This window comes from Lineus longissimus, chromosome 18 (genome assembly GCF_910592395.1).
Source record: "Lineus longissimus chromosome 18, tnLinLong1.2, whole genome shotgun sequence".
Lineage (NCBI taxonomy): Eukaryota > Metazoa > Nemertea > Pilidiophora > Heteronemertea > Lineidae > Lineus > Lineus longissimus.
This window is the reverse complement of record NC_088325.1, coordinates 12,443,880-12,469,682: the sequence shown is the minus strand read 5'-3', so window position 1 is coordinate 12,469,682 and position 25,803 is coordinate 12,443,880. Positions and strand designations below refer to the sequence as shown.

Below are 25,803 nucleotides of genomic sequence, written 5' to 3'. Positions count from 1 at the left end.
TTATAAATATGATCTGTTTGTTTCTGTTTCTGTTTCCGCTAACAGAGGAGTAACGGCGCTGGCTGCTGCTCGGGGCCTCCTCCCTCTATGATGCCTCTCAAAGTTCCTGCGGTTAGGATGCCTAGCTCACGTTGTTTAAATAACCACTTGTCCCGTCCTCTTTCGTGTCTCCTCCGTCCGTCTCCATACGTCCATCCTCTCTCGACGAGTCGCTCTGTCGACCAGTAGGTGGTGGCTTCAGCTATCTAATATCATCTGATTTTTGAATTTTGAATTTTTCCCCCTTTTTTTCAGGTAAGTGTTGAAATGTGCGACACATTCGGTGTGGCAAATTGTAATTTATATTGTAGACTTCTTCTGCTGCTGCGCTCTTGCTTCCTATAGACATCACATTTCGTAAGCATTTCTTGATGAAACTGTCAAAGTATTGATACAAATGAAAAAGAGTTATGTTCACCGCCCTCAAAAGTCTTTTATATCAACTTGATAGCTACTTTCTACCATGTCTCTTATCTTTGATATGGCTAGTTCGCCAAAACTGCTTTACAGACCGGCTTTGATTTCAGGTGCAGCACTTCTCTTTTGAACGCTGGTATCTGGATGCTTTGGTGGCTAATCATCTCGGAGGTGAAAATGTCTGAGATATCGGTAGTTACATGTAGCTTGCCCCCCTGAGGGCAAAGTAACTGGCTGAAAGAGGGGGTTTAGTCCATGTAGATCTTACATGGTTCAGGCTTGTAGGTATAAAAGTCTTTGGTGAACTTGATAGCTCATTTCTGCCATGTTTTTTTATCTTGTATAAGATAAAGATATCGTCTACCCTATTGGGATTAAAAAAACTATAATCTGTTTGCCAGTTGGCCGTGATGCTGTTGGAAACCAGGCCTGAGATCTGATGTCATCGAGTAATACCTATTGGGGATAAAACTAACATGTTCGCTGGTGTTGTTGTTGTTGGTTACCAGGCTTTAGGTCTGATGTCACCTGATCGTCAATCGAATATGTTGTAGTAATAGGAAGGATGAAAATCGTTGTTGCTAGTATAGGTGCCTATCATCGACTTCCTCTCATGGGGTTACTTTAACGTTGTCTTCTTAAACAGTGCAACAGTCCAAAGTCATGGGGATTCCTCGATGAAGGTGTTATCGCTGAAGGTGTTATCGCTGGTATCAAAAGGAAAAAAGTTTTTCGATATAGTCGCATTGATAGCTATCATCTAAACCTCATGGGGAAATAAGACATGTCCTCACTTGTTTGTTCGAATCCAGGCCTCGGGTCAGATGTCGCCAAGATCCCTATTTGGACTTGTTGAAGGTGCCAGTAACACTAGCCTTAGCCCATTTCTACATTGCTGGCTAATCTTTAGCCAATGATATGACTAGTTGTCACTAATCCCTGTGGGGATACCTCTGTTGGCGCTGTCAGGAACTGATATCATTGATTTTCACCCTTACATGCCTTACCAGACTGTAGAATTCAGAGTTGCTCTGTACCGGGGTTGAAGTAGGCCATGTCTTGTCTGGACATTTTAAGGAATCTATATGGTTCCTTTACCCCAGAGTGATAGGCTGGGTGGATAGGAGTCTCCTCTTGCCACTAAGTCTTAGACGTCGAAAGACTGCTCTGTATATGGGCAAGGGAGTCTGGATATAGGAGCCTTTGCTGTTGTGGAGAAATCTGTGTAAGCATCTAGTTAGTGTTGTCACCAAAGTGATGCTCCAGAATTCCAGACACCATTGATTATGCCATCTACTATTGGAAGTCAGAGGTTCTCTTTGGCTAGTAAAGGCAGGGCAGTGTTATGCAGGGGGGGATACTGCTTTCCACAGAAGTCCCCGAAAAACTTGTTCTTCTTGCAGATTTGGGATGAAGAGTGGTGTTCTGCCCTGCCCTACCCCAGAGAGCTAATTGGACCCCCTCCTGATCACCAAAAAGTTAAAATAATGCTTGAGGCGGTTCCTTGACAAGGCATTATCCTAACTTACCCGGCATGAAACAGATTTTGTTCTCGGCCAAGTTCCATTATCAGTGCATTATAAGATTGAGATGTGCGACATTGGGCAGCAAGGGTTAATTTCCATGTTGAGAAAACTTCCAATCAAATATTATTCTAGCCAAGACCAGCCGACGTCTAGTCCCCCGTAATGGGCTAATGTGATGAAGGCTGCCATCTCCTCTATGGCCAATGTGCGCCAAGCGTACCTGTGATGGGATTGCGATGTCCAATCAGCCAGTGTTATTGTGATCAGACGAACCGAATGACTCGCCATCAACTGGCGGAGATCGCCACTTTATTTACAGCTTGGCGCTGCGAGATATTGTTGTGTGAGCTCGTTCATGGCTTCTGTTAACCCTAGAGCATATTTAGCGTGACGTGCTGTAGATAATTTCCGATGAAGTTAGGTATACTTTGGAATGTATATTGTACATAGGAATGTCTGATGAGATTTCTGCTTCGTAGCAAAAGGGTTGCATGCAGCAAAAGGGTTGATAACTGCTCTAGCATGCCTAAATGTTTTGAAAAAATGTGCCGCACAGAAAAAACCAAGTAAGCTTCAATCCCATTTTAATGCGACACTTAGTACTGCAGATATAATACCACTGAAAGGAAACTGCATGTAACACAATTTCAAAATTTCAACTGGCTTTAAAAAAAGGTTGTTTAATATCAGCGCTGGAATTGCTTCAAGATGTTAAACTCAGTTTTAGCTGTCAGTTTTTCCAATGGAAGGTATGAATTTTTCATGACTTGCAGATTGACGAAAGAATCAAGTTTTACAAATTTAGATGTTTTATAACCGTTGCCAATAAGGCGTGAATTGATTTTGTTAGGGGTGTTAACAGGTGCAGTGTTTTCCCCAAGATGTGAAAATGTCATAAACATTCTTGATAAAGTAAATTTTTCAGATTCACAGATTTTTGGTGCGATGTTTCTGTGTAGCGTTGTGGTTAATATGGAGACAGCTTTAGCACCTCGTAAACAAAAGATTTGAATCGCTGCACCCTGGAGACTGCAGATGAGGGATCGAAATTGTCAGGCCTGAGATCATAACCGCTGTTCTGAGGGACAAAAAGATTTTGCATCTGTAGGTAAAACTGACAAATGCTGGGTTTGATATCTTTTGCAGCCTGCAGTGATCATTGATTCTTATCAATGAGCATTGCAAGTGAGCAATTTTTGTCGCATTGTCGCATTGTCGTGATTCCTGGTTGCAGCAATCTAAATTGCTTGTTGCAGGGGGCTTGCACAATCAAATCCTCAAAGATCTCAAATATAGAAATCAGCTGAAAATGTGTTTCATATCAGAAATCACTGCACAAAATGATAGCCAGCATCGCCAAGGGAACTAGATGCAACCTACGCATACATATTGCTACTCAAGGAAGCGGAAAATAATGGAAAAAATGTCACATCGCCCAATAAGGTACACCGGAGAATGGCTTCACTGTGCGACTGTCACACACCACTGCGTCTGACAGAGCCAATACTGAGAGAGAAGTCTGGAGGGAACGTCAGTAATTTCTTCCATTAATCTAGCCTTTGTGCGGTAAATGCCAAACCACATGCCAGATAATTGGATCTTGTTGATACTTGTAGTTTGTCGGAGATATATGTGTGGGTTTGGTGACCTTTATGCTGTGGTTAAGTCCTTGATTCTTTCTGGCATGCAATGGAATGGAATGCTTTTAGGGTCTTTAAAAATGAGTTGGGTACTGTAGTATTTCTATTGTAGAAGGTCGAATCTTCAGCGCCCACAAAGTAGCGAAAGGTGTTGTCCATCAATATGTTGTTAAATCACCGATGCTGAGTTCGGACATGATCTGGAGCTTCACCTAAGCAAATTGATATGAAAGCCCACCCCTTGTGATGTGATTTTTTACCTGTGGACAACCCGAAGAAATTGAGAAGGACCTCAGGACCACGTAACCATAAGTGAGATCATATAATAACATGATGAGATGTAAAAAGAGGCAAGAAATATTTCTATGGTTGTCATCGACTTATTCAATAAGAATTGTATTGCCCTAGGCTGCCGAAATTTCCATCTTGGACGCACAAAAGACATATCCTCAGGCAATATCACTGCACCCCTCCTGGGAATTTTTCATTACGATTATACACTGAATTATGCATCTGGAGGCTGCTGAAGTGCATCTTGAAGTGTATGGCTCTAGGGCACTTTGATGACCAACTCTTAGAAAAGGGTTGTAGAGGCTATAACTGTAGAGAAGGGTTGTAGAGGCTATAACTGTAGAGAAGTACAGTTATAGCCTCTACAGTGTTGAAAAGAGCTGGCAGCTCACATCAGGGCACACTGAGGCTATAATTGTACTGGGGACATATTTGCGTCATTCTCAACCACAAAATTAGGCCAAACCTTCTTCAAATTCCTCTAAACTACTCCCAAACCAGCACTTATATCCGCTTTCAAACATACTAGTGGTTTGTATAACTGCAACTGTGACATGATTCTGGTCACTGTTGACCCGCTAGCAGGCGATGTACGAGAGTCAGCTGGTCCATCCCTTGTTCATTGATTTGATTATCGGGTTTGGCCCCTTAGGTGAGGAAGGCAAACCCACGGACAAAGAGGACAAAGCAGTGAGTATCATATTTATGAATCCGCATGTCTCATATGGCTTTGAACTATGGTACAATTATCATGGTTTGTCCATAGGCACTATCATTTTGGCTAGAATCTGAAACCCTATTTTTAAAGCAATTAGAACTCTTTCAAACGAAGTGAATGTCAATTTCAAGGGTGGCAGTCAGTTCTTTGTTTTCCAGTGAACAGACATCGACACCCACAGAAACCAGCTCATCTCAAGTCTAACATGTGTAATAGAAGTGACACAAAAATGTGTGATATCTTGTGCAACACCCTGTATAGTTTCAACGCACTGCCTTATCAAGGGAGCCACCTTGAAGTGCTGCTCATCAACCAAGGAAAACAACCAGTAATCCTCAAACCTGATGGAAAAAATCTCATTTTAATTTCACGCTCCTTGGAACAACAATGGCAATCTTTGAATCGCAACGTTGAAAACCCAAATAGCGCTAAATCAGAAATTTTACATAAAACTTAATACCAGAAGAAAATATTCAAGCTTTTATTTCTCTGGGGAGAAAAATTTGGCGGGGACTGATTAAAATTCATGGACTTGTTGCTCGATATTTAAGTAAATTAAGCTGGAAATAGTACGGTTTGGTGCACAGATAGCCTGCTGTTCCCGGCGAGTGTAATTGATGAGGGGGCCTGGAGTTACAAATTACGACGTTTTAGAGTCTGGTGTGTGGATATTTTAATTGACAACCGTAGTGTGAAACTGTTGAGTGTTGGACCTGGGTCGATGCTTAAGAAGGCAAATTCCCGCAAATTTTTGCTTGACAATAAAGTGCTGATTGGTAGGTGTTTGAAATGACTGTACATCTGTGTGAAGATACTTATGTTGTTAAGGATTGACCATGTGATAAAATACGCCCCAATAAGAGCCGAATCACTTTAAGGAAGAAGAAGAATAGACTTTCCGACTCTGACTGATTCTGTAAACCAAGTCATGCCAGGATGACAATAGACCAGACACTCTTCAACCCGTAAATGCCTTAATCTCGCTGTGCAGGTCAGACTGGCCATTATCAAAATGGGCGCAACGTTGTCGAAGGCATCAGATATTGACGGATATCTATCACAATGACAGTTTTGTATTTAGATACTGTAGTCTTGATGAGTTTGGAACGGCCAAATTGGAGATAACAGCAGTGTTATTCATGCCTTCTCTTATGATATACAGTGAGGATCTAAATGACGAAACCTGCAAAAGAATCAGAGATACAGTGTTAAAGAGAGACTAAGGGTCGGAGCAACGTTTGTCAGATTGAGTTTCAAGAAATTGCCAGAAGGGGTCTTTCCTATCTCATTGTACATCAAAACTATTCACGCTTGTTTGAGGAATAAAACTATTACAATATCAAACACTGTATAAAAGACCTCCGCACCCAAAGACCTTTAGACATACTGTACAAACTCAATTCTACCCGATCAGAAATATGAGATACAGAGTAAAAGATCTTTCAATAGAGATGCCACATTACCCTGAGGTTCAAACGATACCAACTCAATTCTAGCCGATCAGAAATCCTAAGTGAAATTTGATGTAACCTGGTTAAGCCTTGATTTCCTATCGACCAGGCAATCAGAGGGATGCACAGTTCAATAGTAAACAAGGTTAGATCGTAACTCAGCAAATTTGACAAATATTCGTGATTTGTCATTTGTTTACTGTGCCAATGCCCCAAGGATGATTCCACATCCACGTTCCAGATTGGGGAACAAGATCCAGTGATCAAAAAGACTATTAAAGGCAATCTCAGTGATAAGAATGAAGAGAAAAAATACTCGAGTTTCACCAATTAAGAACCGCATCTTCAATTGCAACGAACCAAGCCACATCTAAAGAGTTTGGTTTGTGTGTGTTTTGTGCAAACTTGTTAAAATTTAGGTGCAAAATGACTGACAAGGTTTCTTCATTTTGTGCAGAAAAAAAAAGGGGTGAAAAAAATATTTGAACTTAAGAAACCATTCGTGACCAGTGATTCTTGGTCGTCATAATGGGGTGGTCACCGACCGGGGTTCCACTATAGTGTGGTATCAATTCCTCAACCCAGCCCTAGACATGCTGGAGGGTGTCATTGTAAGAAGTTGCCCTCGTACTTGTACCGGAGATCAGCATCATCAAGAAGATTGAATAGTGGCGTGTTGAGAGGTCATTAAATAAATCAAAGGGTTTTGACTTAATGTTCTCAAATGACCGTTAACGAGCTCCAACGTCAGCTGCGGAGCGTTTTCAAATTGCTCGCGACTTGCGTAGTCAATGGCCTGAAAGTGACTTGAATCATTAACCTATTGAGAACGGAATCTGGCCTTTCTTGAGTTTTGTTTTGTTGTCAATTGAATAATACCTTGAAGCTTTCAGAATGATATCAAGATGTTGGTCAACTGCAGAATGGTTTTAAGTTGCTCGTAACTATACAGTAGTTGATGGCCTGAGAGCGACATTAACCTTTAGCGTTACGAGAGAGTGAGACTTGGCATTCTTAGATTACCAATACTTTAAGTGAAGTCTTCACGGTATTTTGGAAACTTCTTGATGAGTTCTTGTGGCATTGGCCACACCAAAGTACCTCAAATTTTCAGCTGATCAATTTAGTCATTTTGCACTATTAATTAATTCCATTGGAGTACGAAATACAGAGAAGGTTTTAGGCACTGTATAGAAAGGCCATCAGAAAATGAGTAATGAAAAAGTTTCATTTGTGACTAAATGAACAAATGCGCTTCTAAAAGTGTGGTATTTATCTGCGCTGCTTCTGTCCTTTGAAGGTTCCATCATAGCCCATATCAAATGTTTCCCGCCGGCATCGGCACCGTCTACGTTTCCCCGCCTCGGGTGATATCTGACAACCTGCAATCAACAGAACCGCACTAACGAGCAGAATGAGTGTTAATTAAGCAGAGCTAATTATGCACAGCGGAACGAGTGTAGCAATCACGAGTGCTGGGTACTGTGAATTTTGATTTCTTTTTGCTGTCAAGTGCCGCGTACTGAAAAAATTTCCTGCTCTGGATGGAAAGATCTATTTTACATGGCAGGCAAAGAGGTTTAATGAAGGAATTCGCCTCTGTGCTTAATATAGTTGTAATTTCCGGAGCTTTTTTGGCTGATGATATTAACAAAGGCAAAGAAGATATTCCTTTGACTTGGCTGATAAGAGTTTTTAAATGCTCTCGCACGATTTGGTGTTGCTGGTATTGCCTCTTTAGAAGTGATTATAAATTTTGTGCGAAGCCTTTTTCCGAGTCATTTGAAAACTGATTAAATTCATGGCACTATCATTATGTAAGAAATGTGAGTGTAAAAGACGATACGCTGTTACGGGGTACCGGTATTCCCTTTTTTATTACCAGTTTTTGTGCTAATTTTTTACCCGAGTCATTCGGAAACAGATTGAATTGATGGTGCTATTATCAAGGAAGAAACATGAGATTAGGTTGGCTGAAGGTTTAGACACTAAACCAAAAGATCTGATGCAGTGACAGCGTGCATGAGCTAACCTCTCTTTTGGTTCACTGGCAACCTGATTTACTAATCGCTGAGCTTGAAAGATTTTGCCATCCCTCAGTCAATTTCCTGTTCTATAAGACATGTTGAAGAAGATGAAGACCCTCTTCTTTCTCTTTCCGTGGTTACCTGAGAGTAACTTAAGGTGACGAAGCGTTGTCCTAATCTATACTGGTTTTACTGGAGTTGGCTCAGTAGAACACCGAGTCAAATTTTCCCAATATGTTAGATTAGATGTGAGAAGCAGATAACATTCTTTTCTCTTCAGTTCCTCCCCAGGGCTTTGAGGATTGAAAAGTTGCTGCTAGATTGGATCACGAAATGCAAATTCTGTCACAGGATCTTTTTTCAATTCATCTGCTAGTTTAGTTGAAGTGAGCAATTCCAGTTCTTGATTGACATGTTGGTTGGCTTTTCTACAGGGGGCGCTTTTCAAGAGGAGATGGACACGAGTGCAGGAATACTGACCAGCTGGGGTGGTGTAGATTTATCATACTCTCTTAGAAATAAGGTTTAAATAAAGGTTTTTCAGCTTTTGAAAAACTTTGAATGGTTTTTCAGCCAACACAAATATGCGGCCAACAGAAGTTTTTCAGTGAAGTGAAAATAAAAATCCATTTGGGACTTTTCATTTTAACAAAAAAACCTCTACGGGGTGAATATTCATTGTGTTGGAAGCTCAAAAGCCTTTATTTCTAAGAGTGTAGGTGTCCAAAGCTGGCTACCCTTGAAGTACATCCCAATCAATGTTGACTCCCAGTCAACAGTCCAATCCTATATGTCACATCCCCACAATTTGAATTAACAATTGGACATGACTGATACGGTTTCCACTCCAAGAGTCACTCACTATTCCACGATATGGAGAAATGCTTCCAAAATGATATTGGTACAACATCTCGAGAGTGGTCGAATAGTGAATATGTGAATTTGGGAATTCAAATGTCACTTCACCCCGTCGCCTTCATTTCTCTGTCTTGAATAGAGACACGAATATAGAATGAAATCCGGGAAGGTACTATATGTGTACCTTTGAATTTGGTCAGTTAGATGAAAGTATGAAAGGGATTTAATATAATCAAATTTTCTGACGCCACCCATTAACTATACCATTTGGTGTATAAACTTGATAAGTTGCCGTTTACCTCTGTCTGGCACATCTATAGTAGTTGCGCCTTTCATTGACATGGCAGAGGTACTCCTGCCTTTCATCTCTAACTCGTCTGTGTTAGTAGCATCTTTCACCCCCGACATGTCTATAGTTTTCCTGCCATTCAACTCTGACACGTCTGAGGTGTTTCTTTCGGCATCATGCATGTAGGGCTTGGCATGTCATTCAAGCAAGACCATGGCAAGCTCTCTGCCAGTGTATGTTTACTCCATGCTCCTTCTGATCTCAATATTGTAGAGCTAGCTAGATGCTTATGACAAAAAATGGGAACAACATTTCCAGGAGACCGCAATAAGTTTTATATCGACTTTCACATCGTTTATTTTCTCGATGGGCAACACAAGCGGTATGCTTGTCACATAACCATTCTAATCGCTCAGTCTAAGCTGCTTCTGCAGGATCCAAGTTATGAAGAACTCAACCTCTCAACAATGTGTGTATAACACTTGATTTCGCATTGGAAAGATTAATAACTCTGGGATGAGCTCAGTGAAAACACTACTTGTATACAAAAGCTAAGTTTTCAAATATTTATGAAATAACAGCAACAGCCATTTTACTTCAGTTTGGATCTGATGTTCACTCCATGAGTCAGTATGTATCATCTTTTTGGGTCATTTCTTCACATAATATATTTTGTATACTTCCAGATTTCAGCCGAGTCTTCTGAGAAACTATCTGTATTTGTCGCCTTATGTCGAGCCCTATTATTTCGTTTTGATCAGTATGAATTACCTTACTAGTACCAATGATGCTAATCATTTCCTTCTTTTGTTTATTGCAGGTGAGTAAAAATCCAAGGAAGGAAGGTTCGATGGTAAAAGTCTAAAATATCTGAAGCAATATTGGGAAAACTTCTGCCAAAAAAAGAGGGAAGGTGACAGCAATAGCAATAGTAAATCCAGGCCCGAGAGTTAAAGTGTTACCTTCTCAAGGAGCTGACCCTCCTGACATATTCTAGTTTGAATCAATAGAAACAGACATATTTGTATAAGTAAGTAGAGGTTTATACCTCATTGAGCCTGGCGTCTAATTCTGTAGCCTCCTACAGAATAGTTTCAGATTGAGAAAACCCTCAAGTTCCATTCCTTATTACTTCTCAATAAAGCCATTTCACTTGAACTTGAAATAATATGTTGTATACAGTATGCAGTGGTTGCACTGGCATCTTTGTTCTTGCCTATCTTGAATAATTTCAATATGTAATCTGAATTGTGTTCGCAGTTGTATCACTGATTGCATTTGGAAAGTGTTTCAATTAGAATAAAATTGGTTTTGTGTCGTAGCCAAATCCGTACCAGCCCAAAAGATTCATCCCCAACCTGAAGAAAACCGAAGCAGGCCTTCCAACTTACCGAGCTTATCTCAGAATCCAATGTAATATTGCAATTATTACCAGATAGACACCCAAGGACAGACCAGTTGGTAAGTTGGAGTGCCTAGCTTGAATACACACGATTCTCGGCTAGTTGGGCAACTGATACTCCAGGGCGAAATATCAAGTTACTGTTGTGAAACCACAACTTATCATTGCAGTATCAAATCGCCATATTTCAATTCCAACATGTCCAAGGGATGTCTCTTGCTAGTTTATCAGCTGACCTCTTGTGTCGGCCCTTTGGTGTTTCTCCCACCAGACAGACTGTGAAAAATTGATGGGACCAACTGCCAAATACAGCAATATATCCCACAATCCCCTGGGCACGGTGGGCGATGTTATGCCATGTGGTCGGCAGTGTTGCGAATTATTGGCCGGCAAAGAGCCCCAAGGGTATGGACCATTGTGAAAATTGATATGACGTCTCAGCTTTTAGGGAAGAGTAATGATTTATTTTTAAAAATCTGCTTGTGGTTCTGACCTTTGTGAATATGAAGTATCTCATGACCAACAGGAGATGGTATCTTTATGTTCAACCTCAAACATTCATATTGCGTGACCCTTATGCACTTGGAGCTGAAGTTGGTTGATGGTCAAAACCACACAGATCAACCTGACAGTGAGACAGTTTGAAACGGTATGCGGCCTGGGTGCAATCCCGGGAAGAACTGATCAAGATTGTATTTTTGGATGAACCGGGTGGCTTTCAAGGATCTAAAATTCCTGGCTCTTCACACTCCTTCAATGTGACTTAAAACCGAGGCTCCTTGTATCTGGTGTCTATGCCAGAGCAAGCATGAGACCCAGCCAAGTTAGAAACATGAGTAGCTTGCGTCGGACTCTACCTCTGGCTGAAGACGGGGTCACTAGGCCAATAAACCCTATTCGCTCGGAGGAATATTCCCTGGAGAATAGCACCTTCAAGCAAAGACAAACACTGAAGAAGAAGAAGTTTTCCAATGATCGAATTTGATAGTGACAACATATTGTTTTATGATCCAAGTAAGTTAGCTTCATGGAGAAGCCATGCGCTCTTTACCAGAATAGGTCATTCGGTATTCAAGAAATATATGGTGGAAATTACCCATGAAATATGATTTTTGATCATGCTATACCATTAACGCATAACAGGCAGGCCCCATGGCACCCCAAGGCAATTATACGTGGCCTAATTGGCCCCGAGTCTTCATCTGCTGTCTCTCAACCATTCACTCAATTGGAGCCTGGGAAGCCAGTCCTGTTTGTCTGATTGTGATAAATTACTTGGAATACAGAACTTGCCTCTTTCGTTCTGGGGCAGATGAGAGCGCTCACAATGCCAAAAATTCACTTTTGCGAGACTAGTAAACTTATCATCACTTATCACATGACAAATCGAGTGTTGGGTGACTTTGCGGCTAAGGTCATACACATTACAATGAAGGTAACGACCTCTGATGTCAAACATGACGTCACACAACACTGAAATTTGAAAACTCGGGTCATTGTCCATTCCTATCGCCTCGACACATATTCCTATCTTTGAAGGAAAAAGCATTATCATACCTTAGAATACAAGTGTGTTGAAAGCATGAGATATTTTTACCTTCAAGCCAATTTTGAACCAGGCGAATGTGTCAATTTAATTAGATTCACCCTCGGGTAATAGACATCAGATAATTGTGATAATATTCACAAGCGAGACACTTTCCTTTACGCTACCAACACGCTACATGTTCTATTGAAAGCTTTTTCTAAGGTGGTCAGAGTAGTTTGATATTTGAGTTGGAGGTAATGTAGTTATCTGAAATTCTACCATAAAGAAAAACACTTTCCAGTTGATTCCACTTCATTCAACTCGACTCCGCCATGCACTTTTTTGCACTCGATACTAATGATCGAGTTGTTTTTCCAAAAGTTTTTACATTTTTTTGTGTTTTTTTTCCTTTCTAACTTGGCCTCTGGTGTTTTTATTTATGCGTGTCAGCTTTAATGACAACTGGTCTTTAAAGTTAGTTTCAAAACTCTCTGCCTCGTGTTGGGAAAAATAGTATAACAGTACTGCAAACCATCGGCAATAAATATGGTATTTACCCTGAACAACGCAATAAATTTATTTCAACATCGATGCAAATTATCACGACAAAACATCTTCCACATCTCACTTCAAATGATATTTACATATTGATGGCACGTATATGTATGTTATCTAAAAAAATGAAATTCATTCAAAATATTGCACCAGTAGTGAAGTATGTCTTTCAAACTTTCCGCGGCTGGAAACATAATTGCTACAGAGCAAATTATTGTAACAATTGTCGTACATCTTCCAGAAAGTTTCAAAATTTCCTACTTCAGATGACATTTACATGGTATTTACCCTCAACAAACCCAAGAAATTTGCTTCAACAATGGTGCAAATGATTGCAACACTTGTACGACATAATATTTTTGTCGACTTCCCGGCCTGTTTCACATCTTAAGTACCCATGAACATGAGATTCTTGTTGCTGTGACCTACAATGTACGATGATTATTTTCATGATGAAAAGGAAAGTACTTCTTTTCTGGGGCATAACCAGTCGGCGCTCGGCTGGATGTATTTATCGAAGGTCAACACAGTGACAAATTCTTGATAAAGGAACCTGTGATAACCACTGCAGACTAGAAATATTTGTCACTTGAAATAATATCGCAGGTTGCTGTGACAACCATCTCTCGTTTGTCTTGTATGTGCGTTGCTATTGATAACCACCACACTGTGATGACCCCCGCAAACTACGTGTAGAGATAGATGTCAAGTGTTCTGTTATCATAGGTTGCTGCAACAAAACTACCTTGTTTGTCATATGCGTGTAGTCTGAAAGTGTAGTGCAAGTTCCTGAATATTTATAACCAATTCCAATCCGTCAAAAGTCATTTATCAAAAATGCAATATTGTATTTCAACTTGAGCGACAACAGTTGCAACATTTGTCCAATATATGGTTTTACAACAGCGGATGTAAGAGTCATTGTCACTGCATATTGTATGATCAAGTTTGGTGAAATTGCATTTTCGATGCCTTTGTACTCTGATATAAAACAATCTGTCGGGTGATGTATCTTCGGGGTATATTCTGCACCAAGGTGTAAACAACTAGTTTCTATGGAAACAATGCATACTATACTCGACGCCAAATGACAAGATGTTATTCTCGTCTTGAAAATATGTTCTTGTAAAATGTTCCACTTGCAAAATGTTTTGGATACTAATCAATACCGTACAGTACATTCCGCTTCTTTGCATGCAAAATTGCTGAAACTTGGCATTTTCATCTGCTGTAAAGTCCCACAACTGTTGTCGATTTCATGCAATTGGCTCCCTACCATTTTGAAATATCAGAATATATCCACCAGTGTCAACAAGAGAGGGCAACCATGATGTGCACCCTGTCACGTGCAAACCTACAGAATTATTCATTAAATTTAAAAACATGAGAGCAAATCTATGCTGTTTACATGAATAAATTATACATTCATATCTGTCTCCAACACAATTCTGTGTCCTGATTTTTCCTTTCTTGAGCTCAATCATATTAGAGTATGTTTGCTTCGAGGCTCCAGTGACCCGCATTGGTATCATATGCATACCATTGATCAAGAACGCGCAAATATGCCGAGAACAGTTAGCAATTTCTTCGCCATCCATCAACACCTTAACGTCTTGCCTCATTTGTCGCGCCTTACATCGGGGCGCTATAGGGTATTATCACGGTACGATCATAGCTATTAAAGGTATTGCTAGTAACAAGACGGTGTTTAGCATTCCTTACCACGTTGATATGGACCATTAGCTTGTGCAGGAATGTGATGTATGAGCTAGCGCATTACATCGAATTGGCTGCTGTATGATCAAAATGCCAAATTTTTGGAGTTTAATTAACAAGCAATAGACTTAAATCATTTTTTGAACCATGAGAGAAATTTATTTTTCGTTTTTTTTTATTTGATGTTGCTGATGAAGGAATCGATATATGCGACCGATACTCATATCAGGTCAACATAAGGAGATTAAACAGCCATTTTGGATTTTGTGGTGGCCATCTTGGATTAGAGATAAAATCCAGGGTGGCTGCAAAGCTTATTTGAAAGAATATGATCTTGTGACCTAAAAATCACTGAGAAAACCTTAACGGGAAAAAAGTTAATTTTCCATGGCCTACATGTAGCCCTATCTATTATTTCGGTAGGATTTACTTCTGTTTATCATTTCAGAGATGAACACAAAGTTATTACTGATAACAAGAAGGTACTTTGCATTCCTTACCATGGATGTATGAACCATTAGGCAATGCAGATATGTGACAGATCATTTGGCACATTTGTCTACGTGGCGTAAATGAAATTTCCGGGCGATCACGAGTGTTGTCAGTAACCACTTGGGAGACATTAAACGTTAACGTTCTGTTTATGTATGAGTAGTATTCAGTAGGTTTGCTCTGGGTGCTGAAGTGATGAGGTTTGAGTTCATAACCTGTCCACCAGTGTCTTTTTTGGTGTCGAAAGTAAACAGAAACTAGTCCTCTTGGATTTCTTCGTCATGAATCTCTTTCCTGTGCCTGCTCGTAGGCAGATATGGATCTTGGGAGGCCGCATGTAGTACTATCAATGACTATTGTCGGGTAATAATCCAGGCATGTTAGCGAGGGGTGGCGTGCCCCCCTATTCTAAAAAAGTCTTTGAAATTGACTAGGATTTTCATAAACTTGCACTAAAAATGCAGCAGGACGCCCCTCCTTTGAAGAGCTGCCTCCTTTCTCAGGACCTGACGTTAAGCAATCAATCACACCAGTCCTCTATAGATTTTTGTTGACGTCGAACGTGTGTAGTGTTGCTACTGAATACAGCACTAGTGGTGAAGAACTGACTGCCTGTCGTCAAAAATAACAATAAATTCACAGCCCACCCGTTTAACGAAACAGCCTAGAGATCAATCAGTTACACCCGTGCTACTACGCCCACAACACCAAACAATAACACAACACAATCCATCCTACAAAAATTGTCATCTGTGTTTCAAACACAGAGTGAAGTAATTAAGAGAAAGCCAATCAGTGTTAGGCCATGTACACATCAACGCTCTGTACGAAATATGATCGCCCTGTTATAATCTCTGTTGCAGCGTTTCCGCTTTCAACGGAGGAATATTAGACTGGCAATTAGTTTTTGGAGTAGTATGGAACATCATTTATAATGAGACAATCCTGTTGCCAACTACTTTATTTTGTATTGTTGTACCAGGTTGTGTGATTATAGTCTGTATGCTGTCTTTTTCAGAAACAGTCTATTATTTTACTCATCGCTATTAAGGATGACTTGAATGAAAGATTTGAAAATATCAGGTACACAGACATTTCTGTGTTTACAATACGCTGTTACGATAAGGAGCATAAAACTGCAGTCAGACGCACAAGCTCTTTGTAACATGAACGCTGAAGAACAAGAGGCCAGCTGCTGTAGATACTTCCTCGATCATTGCAATTCTTCATCTCTTGTGGTCAAGAGCAGAATCAATATCCTGTTCCATCAGGACACCTCACCGATAGGTCCTGTTTGATCTCTCCTTCAGATGACTCTTATTAAGAAGTCATCTACTCTATTGCAGTCCAGTCTGACCTGGAGTGGTCTAGACTACGATTTATGGCGGAGATAGCCTTACCTGAGTGGGGTGTGGCTTTACAGCCTCACCCCTAGAAAGAAATGTTGTACATGGATTGCGAGGTGAAATAGATAAATGGTCGCCTTGAGACCAGGCTGCGAGTAGGAAGTATTCTAGTGTTGTGTTGGGAGATGCAAGTGGGTATTTATGTTGTTGGTTAAACATAATTTGTATGTTTGGTATTCCTGTAAACAACATCATAACACCTCACACCTCAACAGACAGACAAATCACTTCTTTCTTCTTACTTGTCATGCCATACACTACACCAGACCGCCACCCGGTTGAGACATCACATTTGAAATCCAATGCACCTCCACTGAAACATATCACAAAATATAAATTTTTGTATCGAATCATCAGACTTCTTTGCATTACTGCCCATGGACAAGTAGACAGTCATGACCTTTTCTTCTTTAATGCTTCCTAAAAGTTGATACTTAGTAGACTTATCTCTTTGCAATCAATAGTCTGTGGGCGTTTTAATCCTGGTCAGAAGAGCGGCTTTGATTGGGTTTCAAAGATTGATATCTGGGCTAGGTGCGGTTATAATTATGGGTCTGGTAATCTTGAAAAGGCTTCTCTGTTTCAAACAACTTACTTTGCTGCATTCAGTTTAATATGTAATCATATAAATTGATTATTCTTAAAACCCTGTCGACAACACGGGATGATACTTCACAGACATGGCAGGTTGTGCTTAACTCGAGATGTGCTTTCCCCGATAACAGACTTGAATCTTACTCTTAATGGGTCATGAGTATGAGATCAGACAGCAGACCAGCCCTACTTTCTTTCTTTGTGATATCAGAAGTGATATGGTTTTCTCCTTGCAAGTACCAACTGCTTACTGTCAATAGGGCTCGAAGAAAACACTCCTCACAGAGATAGAAACTCATTGTCTATGCATGCCCAAGACTCCATTCCTCACTCTGATCGCTTCTTTGATCATAATACAGCATGAACGGATTCTGCTGCGGGAGAATGATCATCATGATTACAGACATAAGTCCACGGCGTTCACTAATTCCTTTCCAATAGTCTTGCTGAGCTGTGGCACTTTCTAAATTCTCCGGAACAATTGCCAGCACAGTGCCCTTCTTCCTTACATGTAAAACAGCTCTTCTAAATCTTGATGGGTCAGGAAGATGAGACCGAACAACTTCTTATTCGTTTCTATTCATATCTGAAAGAGCAAAACTTGATGGTTCTGCAACTTGAGGTCACTCCCCCATACGCTCAGCTCCTCTTTGTCTATCGGCCTGGGACTTCTTGCCTTTACTATGATGGCTTCTTTGATTATAACGCAGAACTAATGGAGTCTTCTGTCCCCCGCTCCTGGAGGACGATTATCTTGTATTACTTCCATAGGTGTAGGACATTAATAACCTTGCCAATAGTTATGCCAACCAAATGTTCAACCCCTTGGAACCACCTTGTGAATAAAGAATCCCCCTCTAGAACAATGCCAAACATTGGAGCTAGTCCCATCCTTGAGTCAGAAAGAGCAACACTTGTTCTCGATGGGTCCAGAACATGAGATCACTCCCCTGGAAGATCAGACCCCTTTGTCTCTCCTGGAGACTTCCTTCTTCATTCTGACATTTTGTCTGATGGCTTCTTTGATCATCGAATGTCGTAAATGGAGTCTGCGGTCATAGCTCAAGGAGGATTCTGTTCGATCTTTAACTGTTGCCTTTGCTGTTGTGGCTGGCCTTGTCTCGCTGCCACTCGATCATGTCAAAAACAAAATAGCCCTTGATAGCGATGGGGAAATTTGAAACTTCCATCCCTTAGGTGCCTTGTCAATGTCATCTGAGTGTCTCGTTATCTTCCCGGCCCTCGAACTCAAAATCCAACTCCTATGACCATTAATGGTTGTAGAATACAGAAGATAGGGGGGTAAAGTTATTGTTGACAAACCTCTTAAGTCTTGTCTTGTCTTCAATTTCCGCTCCATCGTGCAGGCTGAACAAAGGGTGCTCAATACTGTCGCGGCAATTTGAAACCTCTGTCCTTCTGTACCTAATTCATTGCCTAGTGAGTGTATGTCTCCTTGTAATCTTCACCTGCACTCAAAATGCATCGCTCGTCCCCGTCTATTGTTATAGAACATGAGACGAAGCCCTTCATGGGATCTGCTTGTCGTACTCCATCCGCTCAGTTACCTTCCTGATGCTCCTATCTTCCTTCATCTCATGGTGGGAAATGGATACTGCGGTGAACTCTTGAGGAGGGTCATGATAATAAGACAGCTGATAGTTTCATTCATTAAGAATGTGGTCTTAATCTTAGAGGACTCTGTAGCGAAATTGTCTTCATATCTGGGCAATATTCATTTCAAGATAGAAGCTTTCTTCAAAATGTTTCCTGTACGTATGCTATGAAGTAATGACGTTGCCAGCTTTGACTTGGGAATATTCCTGTCAAGTCTTGGTTGTGCTTTGTTGCTAAATAGTACTGGGTGAATTTAACACAGGCTGGTAACAACTTTCCCTCTTTTCCTTCCTAGTTTATTGCTGCAGCTGTTTTACAGTCAATTTGAAACACAGATACTAGATACTGATGCTGAGAGTACACAAAAGACTCTGACGCGCATTGATGAAATGCATTCTGATCTTGCTTAGAGACCTTTCGTTCATTCAGTAGCTATAATGTGTGGAAAGGTCTTATCTGATGTCAACCTCGCCTTAGCACTATCTTATTGGATCAGTCACAAGAGGTTTCCAAACACCACCTATCCCTCCTGATGTCCCTATGTCAACAGATCCTGTGGTCACTGTCAACAAGATCAAGTGTTGAGATGAGGCTGTCCTTTGGTTTTAAGTGGCATTTTGATGGCTTTTGTTGACCAAAGGAAGGTGCCATTTTATGGACCACAAGTTAACTTTCTGAAAAACTAATTATGTTGGACTACAAGACACTCGGAGAATGCGAAGAATTGTGGCAGTTTTTTCAGTCATGATACCACTGGTGGCATCGAGAAGTGGTCTACTACGGCTTTTAATGAAGTCAGTAGCCATAATGTGTCAAATTGTCTTATCTGACTTATCCAACCTAGCTTTAGCAGCATCTTGTTTGACCAGCCACAAGAGGAATCTAAATATCTCTGACCCTGCCCGATGTGCCCATGTCAACAGATTGTGTGGTCGCTGTCAACAAGATCAAGTGGAGACGACCTTGTCTCATGCTTTGGACGCCTCAATGGCTTTTAGTTATGGCTCGGACTGAAGGAGGTTCAATATATTGGCCACCTGACAATTTTAATTAAAGGACTGATTGATTTGTGAGCTATATGTTTATGAGCCACCTGGCAGTGATAAGACTAACTGATTCGCGACCATCGTTTCCAAGAGTGTGGTGCAGAAAAAGTTAAACAGTAGTAGTAAAACTGAAACAGGCTTGATGACAATTGATCATGACATGCCATCCAATGACCATTGAGCGAATCAGATGGTTTTCTTGGCTGTTTGGTTGGCTGCCAGTGGCCTTCGTGGCTTTCAAGATATAGGTTAGATATTGCAAGTGATTTAGCAGACTCACTTGTCCGATCTCGCAACTGTTTGAGAGGAGAGAGATGGGATTGTTCTCATGACCTGGTGCCAGGTGTGCAATAAGTTGAAACCAAAGCCATCAGTCTTCTCGAGATGGGACAAGGACAACCTCAGTCCTGAAGAAGCCATTGTGGACAGTAGTGAAACTTTTGTCTCCAGTAAATTTTCATCCAATAGACAGATTCAACGTTCTAATGGTATTGATAACTGCCTGGGGCCTAAAAGCCTAAACTATTCACCAAGACTCGCCTTTGTCTATTCTTGACAGTACCAGTAAGATAACAGCTGATCAGGATTAACATATAAACACAGAAAGCTTATCAGCAGCATCACATCTTCGCTGACAATCTCATTTTCTTATTTCGCTACTTTTCTACCCAGAAATCCATATGTTACTGATTACTTTGCTGCGGCGAGCGATAGAGGCTTTATTGATTTGCTCTCCGAGACGGCGCCAATTAATTTGGCAAATGAAGCATGAAAATGGCGCCTTGTTTGCACGTAAGAAATTAGAATTATTACTGCACTGCAAATGATCGCACTGATGACGACCTAGGTCGCAACGTTGCGGAAAGAAGAAGATGAAGACTGCACTGCAATGTTAATATCACTGCAGATTGATTTCGAAATAATTTGTTACAAGGTTTAGCAGATTGGCTGTTCACCTAACACTTTCAGATTAAACTTTTTGTCAATTATTGCATAATAGTATGTAAGCTGACCAGTCTTGAAAATTCTTATCAATAGTTCATTTCAAAAAAATTCTGGTTGATGACCAATGATGTTATTGTAGATCATCTTTTTTCTGTGAGTTTTATGTGAATCCCTGGTTTACGTAATTGGCAGAAATCGACTTGTCTGCTATGATAGGGTACTCGAGTTTCATATCTCCGTGAGTTGTTGTAACCCTGTTATCCATGGGTTGCCCATCTGTGGCCAGTCACAGCAAAAACAGGCGAATGTCGCACAGAAGATGAGCTTAAATGACACAAGGAGTTAGTGGACCAAAATTGCAATCCACACAGGCTGACAACAGTGAAATGAACAACCAGCCATCTCAACCTGCCAAGCTTAGAGAAACATGTGCCTGGTTTAGCATGTTAGCTGTGACAAGTCACTTCTCTCTGCGTAATCATCTCCCCCTTTTGCATACAGCCCTGTCTGTATTATCGCTTTAACAGAAACACCTTTGACAATATTATTTGATCATTGGTTTATCACATGACTACGCCAAGTACAGAAGGAGCAGTTTACTGAGTAACTTGGAGCGTATTTGCTTCAGTTTGAAAAATTCACAGACAGCAGGCACACACAACGTATCAAGCAGACTTATTCAGTCAAATGCACCTGGAATCAAAGAAAGCAATATACTGACGTCAAGGAAATAAACCGACTATGGTTTTTACTTCCACAGACTAACGATATTAATAATCTCTTGCAACAACCAGCAAAATTGTTGCAAACCCACATCTTAATTTCAAACATACATCACCTGCTTTTAGCAACAGCGAAAGCCAATTAGAATCCGACTTCCTTTACTTTAAGGTGGCTCTTTGAAACAACTGTAACAAGTTCCTGCGATAGCACTTTAATTTTCTTTTGAAAGGATAAGTATATTAGCGACACTGTCAGGTAATGGGTTTACCATGATATCATGCTTTGAGAGAGACGGACTTGTCAATTTCTTTATAATTCATTTAACTTTTTAATTTCGTTTGGCTGTCCGACCTGTCTGTAGCTTGGTAACTGCTGCTTGTGAAAATGACTTAGAAATTCGATGATGTTTCTTCATTTCTTTAACTGTGGAGAATGAACAAATTTCTAAGTCCAAATATTTTTTCACTTTTTTTTTCTGCTCGAAAATGAAGAAACATCATCAGTCCCAGAAAATGTTTGACTTTGAATTTTTTTTCCAGTTTTGGACTTATGGCGGTTCGTGGTGATACAAAAAGGGTCAGATTCATATGGTTTCTTTTCCTTGTATTTTTCAGCTGCACCCGAAATCACTCAAGCCTCGCCAAGCCTGATGCAGCAACACGTTGGGACCACCATCACAATATACTGTGAATCAACAGGCACCCCAAACCCGATCTTGATATGGAAGAAAAACGGGAAAGAGCTCCAGGAAACTGATCGAATAAGAATCAACCGGAATAGAGTTTTCTTAAAGGATTTACAAATTGAGGATGGTGGGGTCTACGCCTGCCATTTTGAAAATATCGTCGGGGAGGCGACGCATACGATAAAGGTTATAATTGAAGGTAAGGTCAAGGTCGTGTTTGAGCAAGTGGTCACAAAGCCAAAGTTAGATGATGATGATGATGATGATGATGATGATGATGATGATGATGATGATGATGATGATGATGATGATGATGATGATGATGATGATGATGATGATGATGATGATGATGATGATGATGATGATGGATAACATGACTTACTACCCTTTTGTGTGTGTCATTTGTAACTGGCCCCATTTCTACTAAGGTATTGTAAGATTTTCGTATCTAACTCCAACTCATAGTCTACTCAAATAGTGCTTCTCTGATTCATTGCAGGTGGGACATACATAGTTGAACGGCCAAAAAATGCTTCAGCACGCGAGGGCCAGCGGATAAAATTCTCGTGCAAGTCTGAGGCGTTTCCTAGCAATATAACGTACCGATGGTTCAAGGATAATGTAGATATACAACTTTTAGATAATTTATTATCAAGAACTACGATCTATGCAGATGGTGGACTCCTCATCTCCATGTTGACGAAAACCGATTCAGGCTGGTATAAATGCCGACCAACTAATGGCATGGGTATGGCACCGGAGGCTCAAGGATACTTAAATGTAACTTGTAAGTACTTACTTCTCGAAAAATACCCAGCTGTCGACCTATTTTCCTATAATGCCAACAAATACGTCTTCTGTCAGCTAGAACCTATCCGGTTTAACCAATCAACTTTTTTCACAATCCTAATAATGTCTACATATTTCAAAACGCCTTTGGCATGTTGGTTGAGTTGCATTGTCCTTCAGCCCATGTGGTGCAAACTGTGTTATTGGGACCGCACTTGATATTCGCCAACCATAGATTTCCTGTGTCCACACTGTGGTGGAACATGATAATCAGGGTGTGTTTATAACCACCCAGAAACATCTTTCCATATATCAAATCGCATATGTCTACTATCATGGTTTCGTTGGGTTCCCACAAAAAAACGCTTGGGTAGATGGGGGTCACCTTTTACAGGTGGCATCACAAGATGATCTATTACGCCATATCAATCACTTTTCACAAAAATTCAGCCTGTTGAAAACAGTTTTTCGAACGATTTTAAATGCGATCTGCCCACACAGCTTGGGGCTGAAATAAAGATATGTGGTTTGTCTGAAATGATCAGGCTCCTCTTACATTATCTCATACGTTCCTCTTTTGTTTCAGATGTGCCACGTGTACTGTCCATGCCTGCCTTTCTATATCTTCCAAAAGGGATGCGCGGCGAGATCAGATGCCCCGTCGATGCAAACCCGCCGGTTACACAAGTCCTCTGGACTAAAAACAATCATGGTGTTAATGTCATGACCAGCCAGAAGCTGGCGATTGATTCTAATTGGACACTAATATTCAGTGCTGTAGAGGAAGGAGACGCAGGGCGGTACACATGTACTCCATACAGTGTGCTGGGCACGGGGAATACGTCTCCAGTTGTACAGGTTTTTGTAAAAGGTTGGTTACTTTTGACTGTTTGAGTATTTCAAATATTTGTTCTGTGAACCAATGGTGAATGAATCTGAAAGATGCATATCAAACACATGTACAGAAGATACATCTTCAAAGGCATGCTCTAAAAGATATATCTTCAAACTCATGTGGAACAAAAGCTAGGAGAGCATACTTGTGTTTTCATTTGAAAAAAAAAAATTTCAAATAAAACTTTTAACTTTGCGTGCAGGTGAAATTCTATCATTGAAATCCTCATCATTTATTTGTAAAATGAGCATAAGTGAAAATGTCAACAGTACAGGTCTGTGAGGGCTTTTACAAAGAACCTGTTCAAAACAAAAATGTTTTGTAACATGATTCTTCTGTATATCCAAGCGTTTTTCTTTCGAACTTTCAGATCCTCCTTATTTCACTAAACGTCCAGATGAGTTTTATCAAAAACTGCCAAACCAGTCCGTAATATTACCATGTGCAGCTAGTGGTGATCCCAAGCCGGAAATCACTTGGAGGAAGGTAGGTGGAAAGATGCAATCAACAATCGATTGAAAACCACTTATACTGTCAAACCTCTCTGTTGGGAACAACATTTGGACAGATTGCTGTCCTTACTGGCGAGGTGTCCTGATTACAGAGGTCTAGTTGTAAAGAAATGACCCATTTGCAACAAAAATCACTGTCCCTAATGGAGAGAGTGTCCTACTAACAGTGCAATAATCACATTCTTAAGGTTTTCAGATTTGGCCCCCTGGTGGCCAAGCAGTGAATCAGATCAAACCAAGGTTCCAATGTACTACAGTCCATTGCACATATCACAACAGTTAAACATGAATCGAACTTGAGAATGATTAAATCCATCTTCTCACTGTTCCTTTTCAGGCAAAAGGTAAAATGCCCGACTCCAAGCGGTTGCTCCAAAAGGAGGGTGACCTGACAATATTGGATTTAATCAAGGCAGATCATGGCTCGTACGAATGCGTCGCCAACAACATCGTCACAAGCATCATAACAAGCACTACTCTCATCATAGAATGTAAGTACCGATTTTTTATAAGGCCAAGTACAAATTTTTATAAATTTTTAGTCCCTACCCTATTTGATTCAGGCTGCTTCTGCGCTGAAAAAAAATATTTATCTCCACTTTTCTGAAAACTGTTTGCCAAGAAACAGTTCTTTATCTTTACTGGCCAAACTGTTCGTACATATTTTGAAAGTCTTGCAGGCATGTCAAAAATATTTTCCACATTTCTTGTGACTCTTGTCTTAGTTGTTGTTGATATATGTCCATTCCTTCAGGAACTTACTGTACAATGTTGGTGTCAGTTGTGAAACTTTTGAGTTGCCATGGCAATGTAAGTGACACTGTAACAATAATTTCTTGCCTGCAGTAACTTGGAGTAAGAAAATGTAACTGAACAAATGAAATATCAAAACATTGAGGGTCAACATGGTCAAGATGCCTCTCCCTTGTCTATTTCTTCTGTCTGATCTCACATCCTCTGAGTACCTAGATCCGATGTGCTTGTCTAGGGTTGAATCCTTAAACGCTCAGGACACTTTCGAGCTAGATTATATCACAAGATGGTTCGAAGAGCTTTGTGCTACCACTCTTATTTCCAACGTAGCTTACTCTGATCCTCTGTCAACTCATTGAGTACATATATCCGATTTGCTTGTCTGCTGTTAAACATAAGACCCCTTGGGACATTTTTAAGCTAATTCCATCACAAGAGGGTTAAAAGACCTCAGTTCCTACTGTCTGAGTTACCTTCCCTAATTAGCAAGATCTGGTGTGTTTTGGAACTCTCTACAAGGACAATCGCCTTTGGTAGAGTCACAAGGGACGTTAGCTACTGATTCAATCGAGTAAGACGATAACCTGGCCAGGGTCCACTGGGGATCATGCTCGTGAGTGTAAGTGGATGCCACGCCCTTAAGTCGGGTCTTGACACCTTGTTCCATCAACAACAGATGCGACTTGGACACAATATTAAGAAGAGCTTATCGGTAACTTCACACGTAAACAAGGAAGTATCTCTGATTGACAGATGCTTTGATATTGACTGAGGCTAAGTAGGGCATGGTATTGTTCCTGCGAAATCGTCTCGGTTCTGTTAGACCAACTAAACAATTTTTTACATTTGATAGGCCTTTAGCAGATAAATACCGGATGCGGTAGAAAAA

The 25,803-nt window shown here is 40.5% G+C and overlaps 1 protein-coding gene across 1 annotated transcript in view; it reads left to right on the top strand.

Moving 5' to 3' along the window:
- Positions 1 to 25,803, top strand: part of LOC135502063 (uncharacterized) — a 149,934-nt gene that overhangs the window by 87,927 nt on the left and 36,204 nt on the right. The window contains exons 3-7 of the mRNA XM_064794547.1: positions 21,895 to 22,164; positions 22,465 to 22,752; positions 23,341 to 23,625; positions 24,020 to 24,135; positions 24,499 to 24,652. Coding sequence (XP_064650617.1) covers positions 21,895 to 22,164; positions 22,465 to 22,752; positions 23,341 to 23,625; positions 24,020 to 24,135; positions 24,499 to 24,652 — 1,113 coding nt within the window. The remainder of the gene's footprint in view (positions 1 to 21,894; positions 22,165 to 22,464; positions 22,753 to 23,340; positions 23,626 to 24,019; positions 24,136 to 24,498; positions 24,653 to 25,803) is intronic.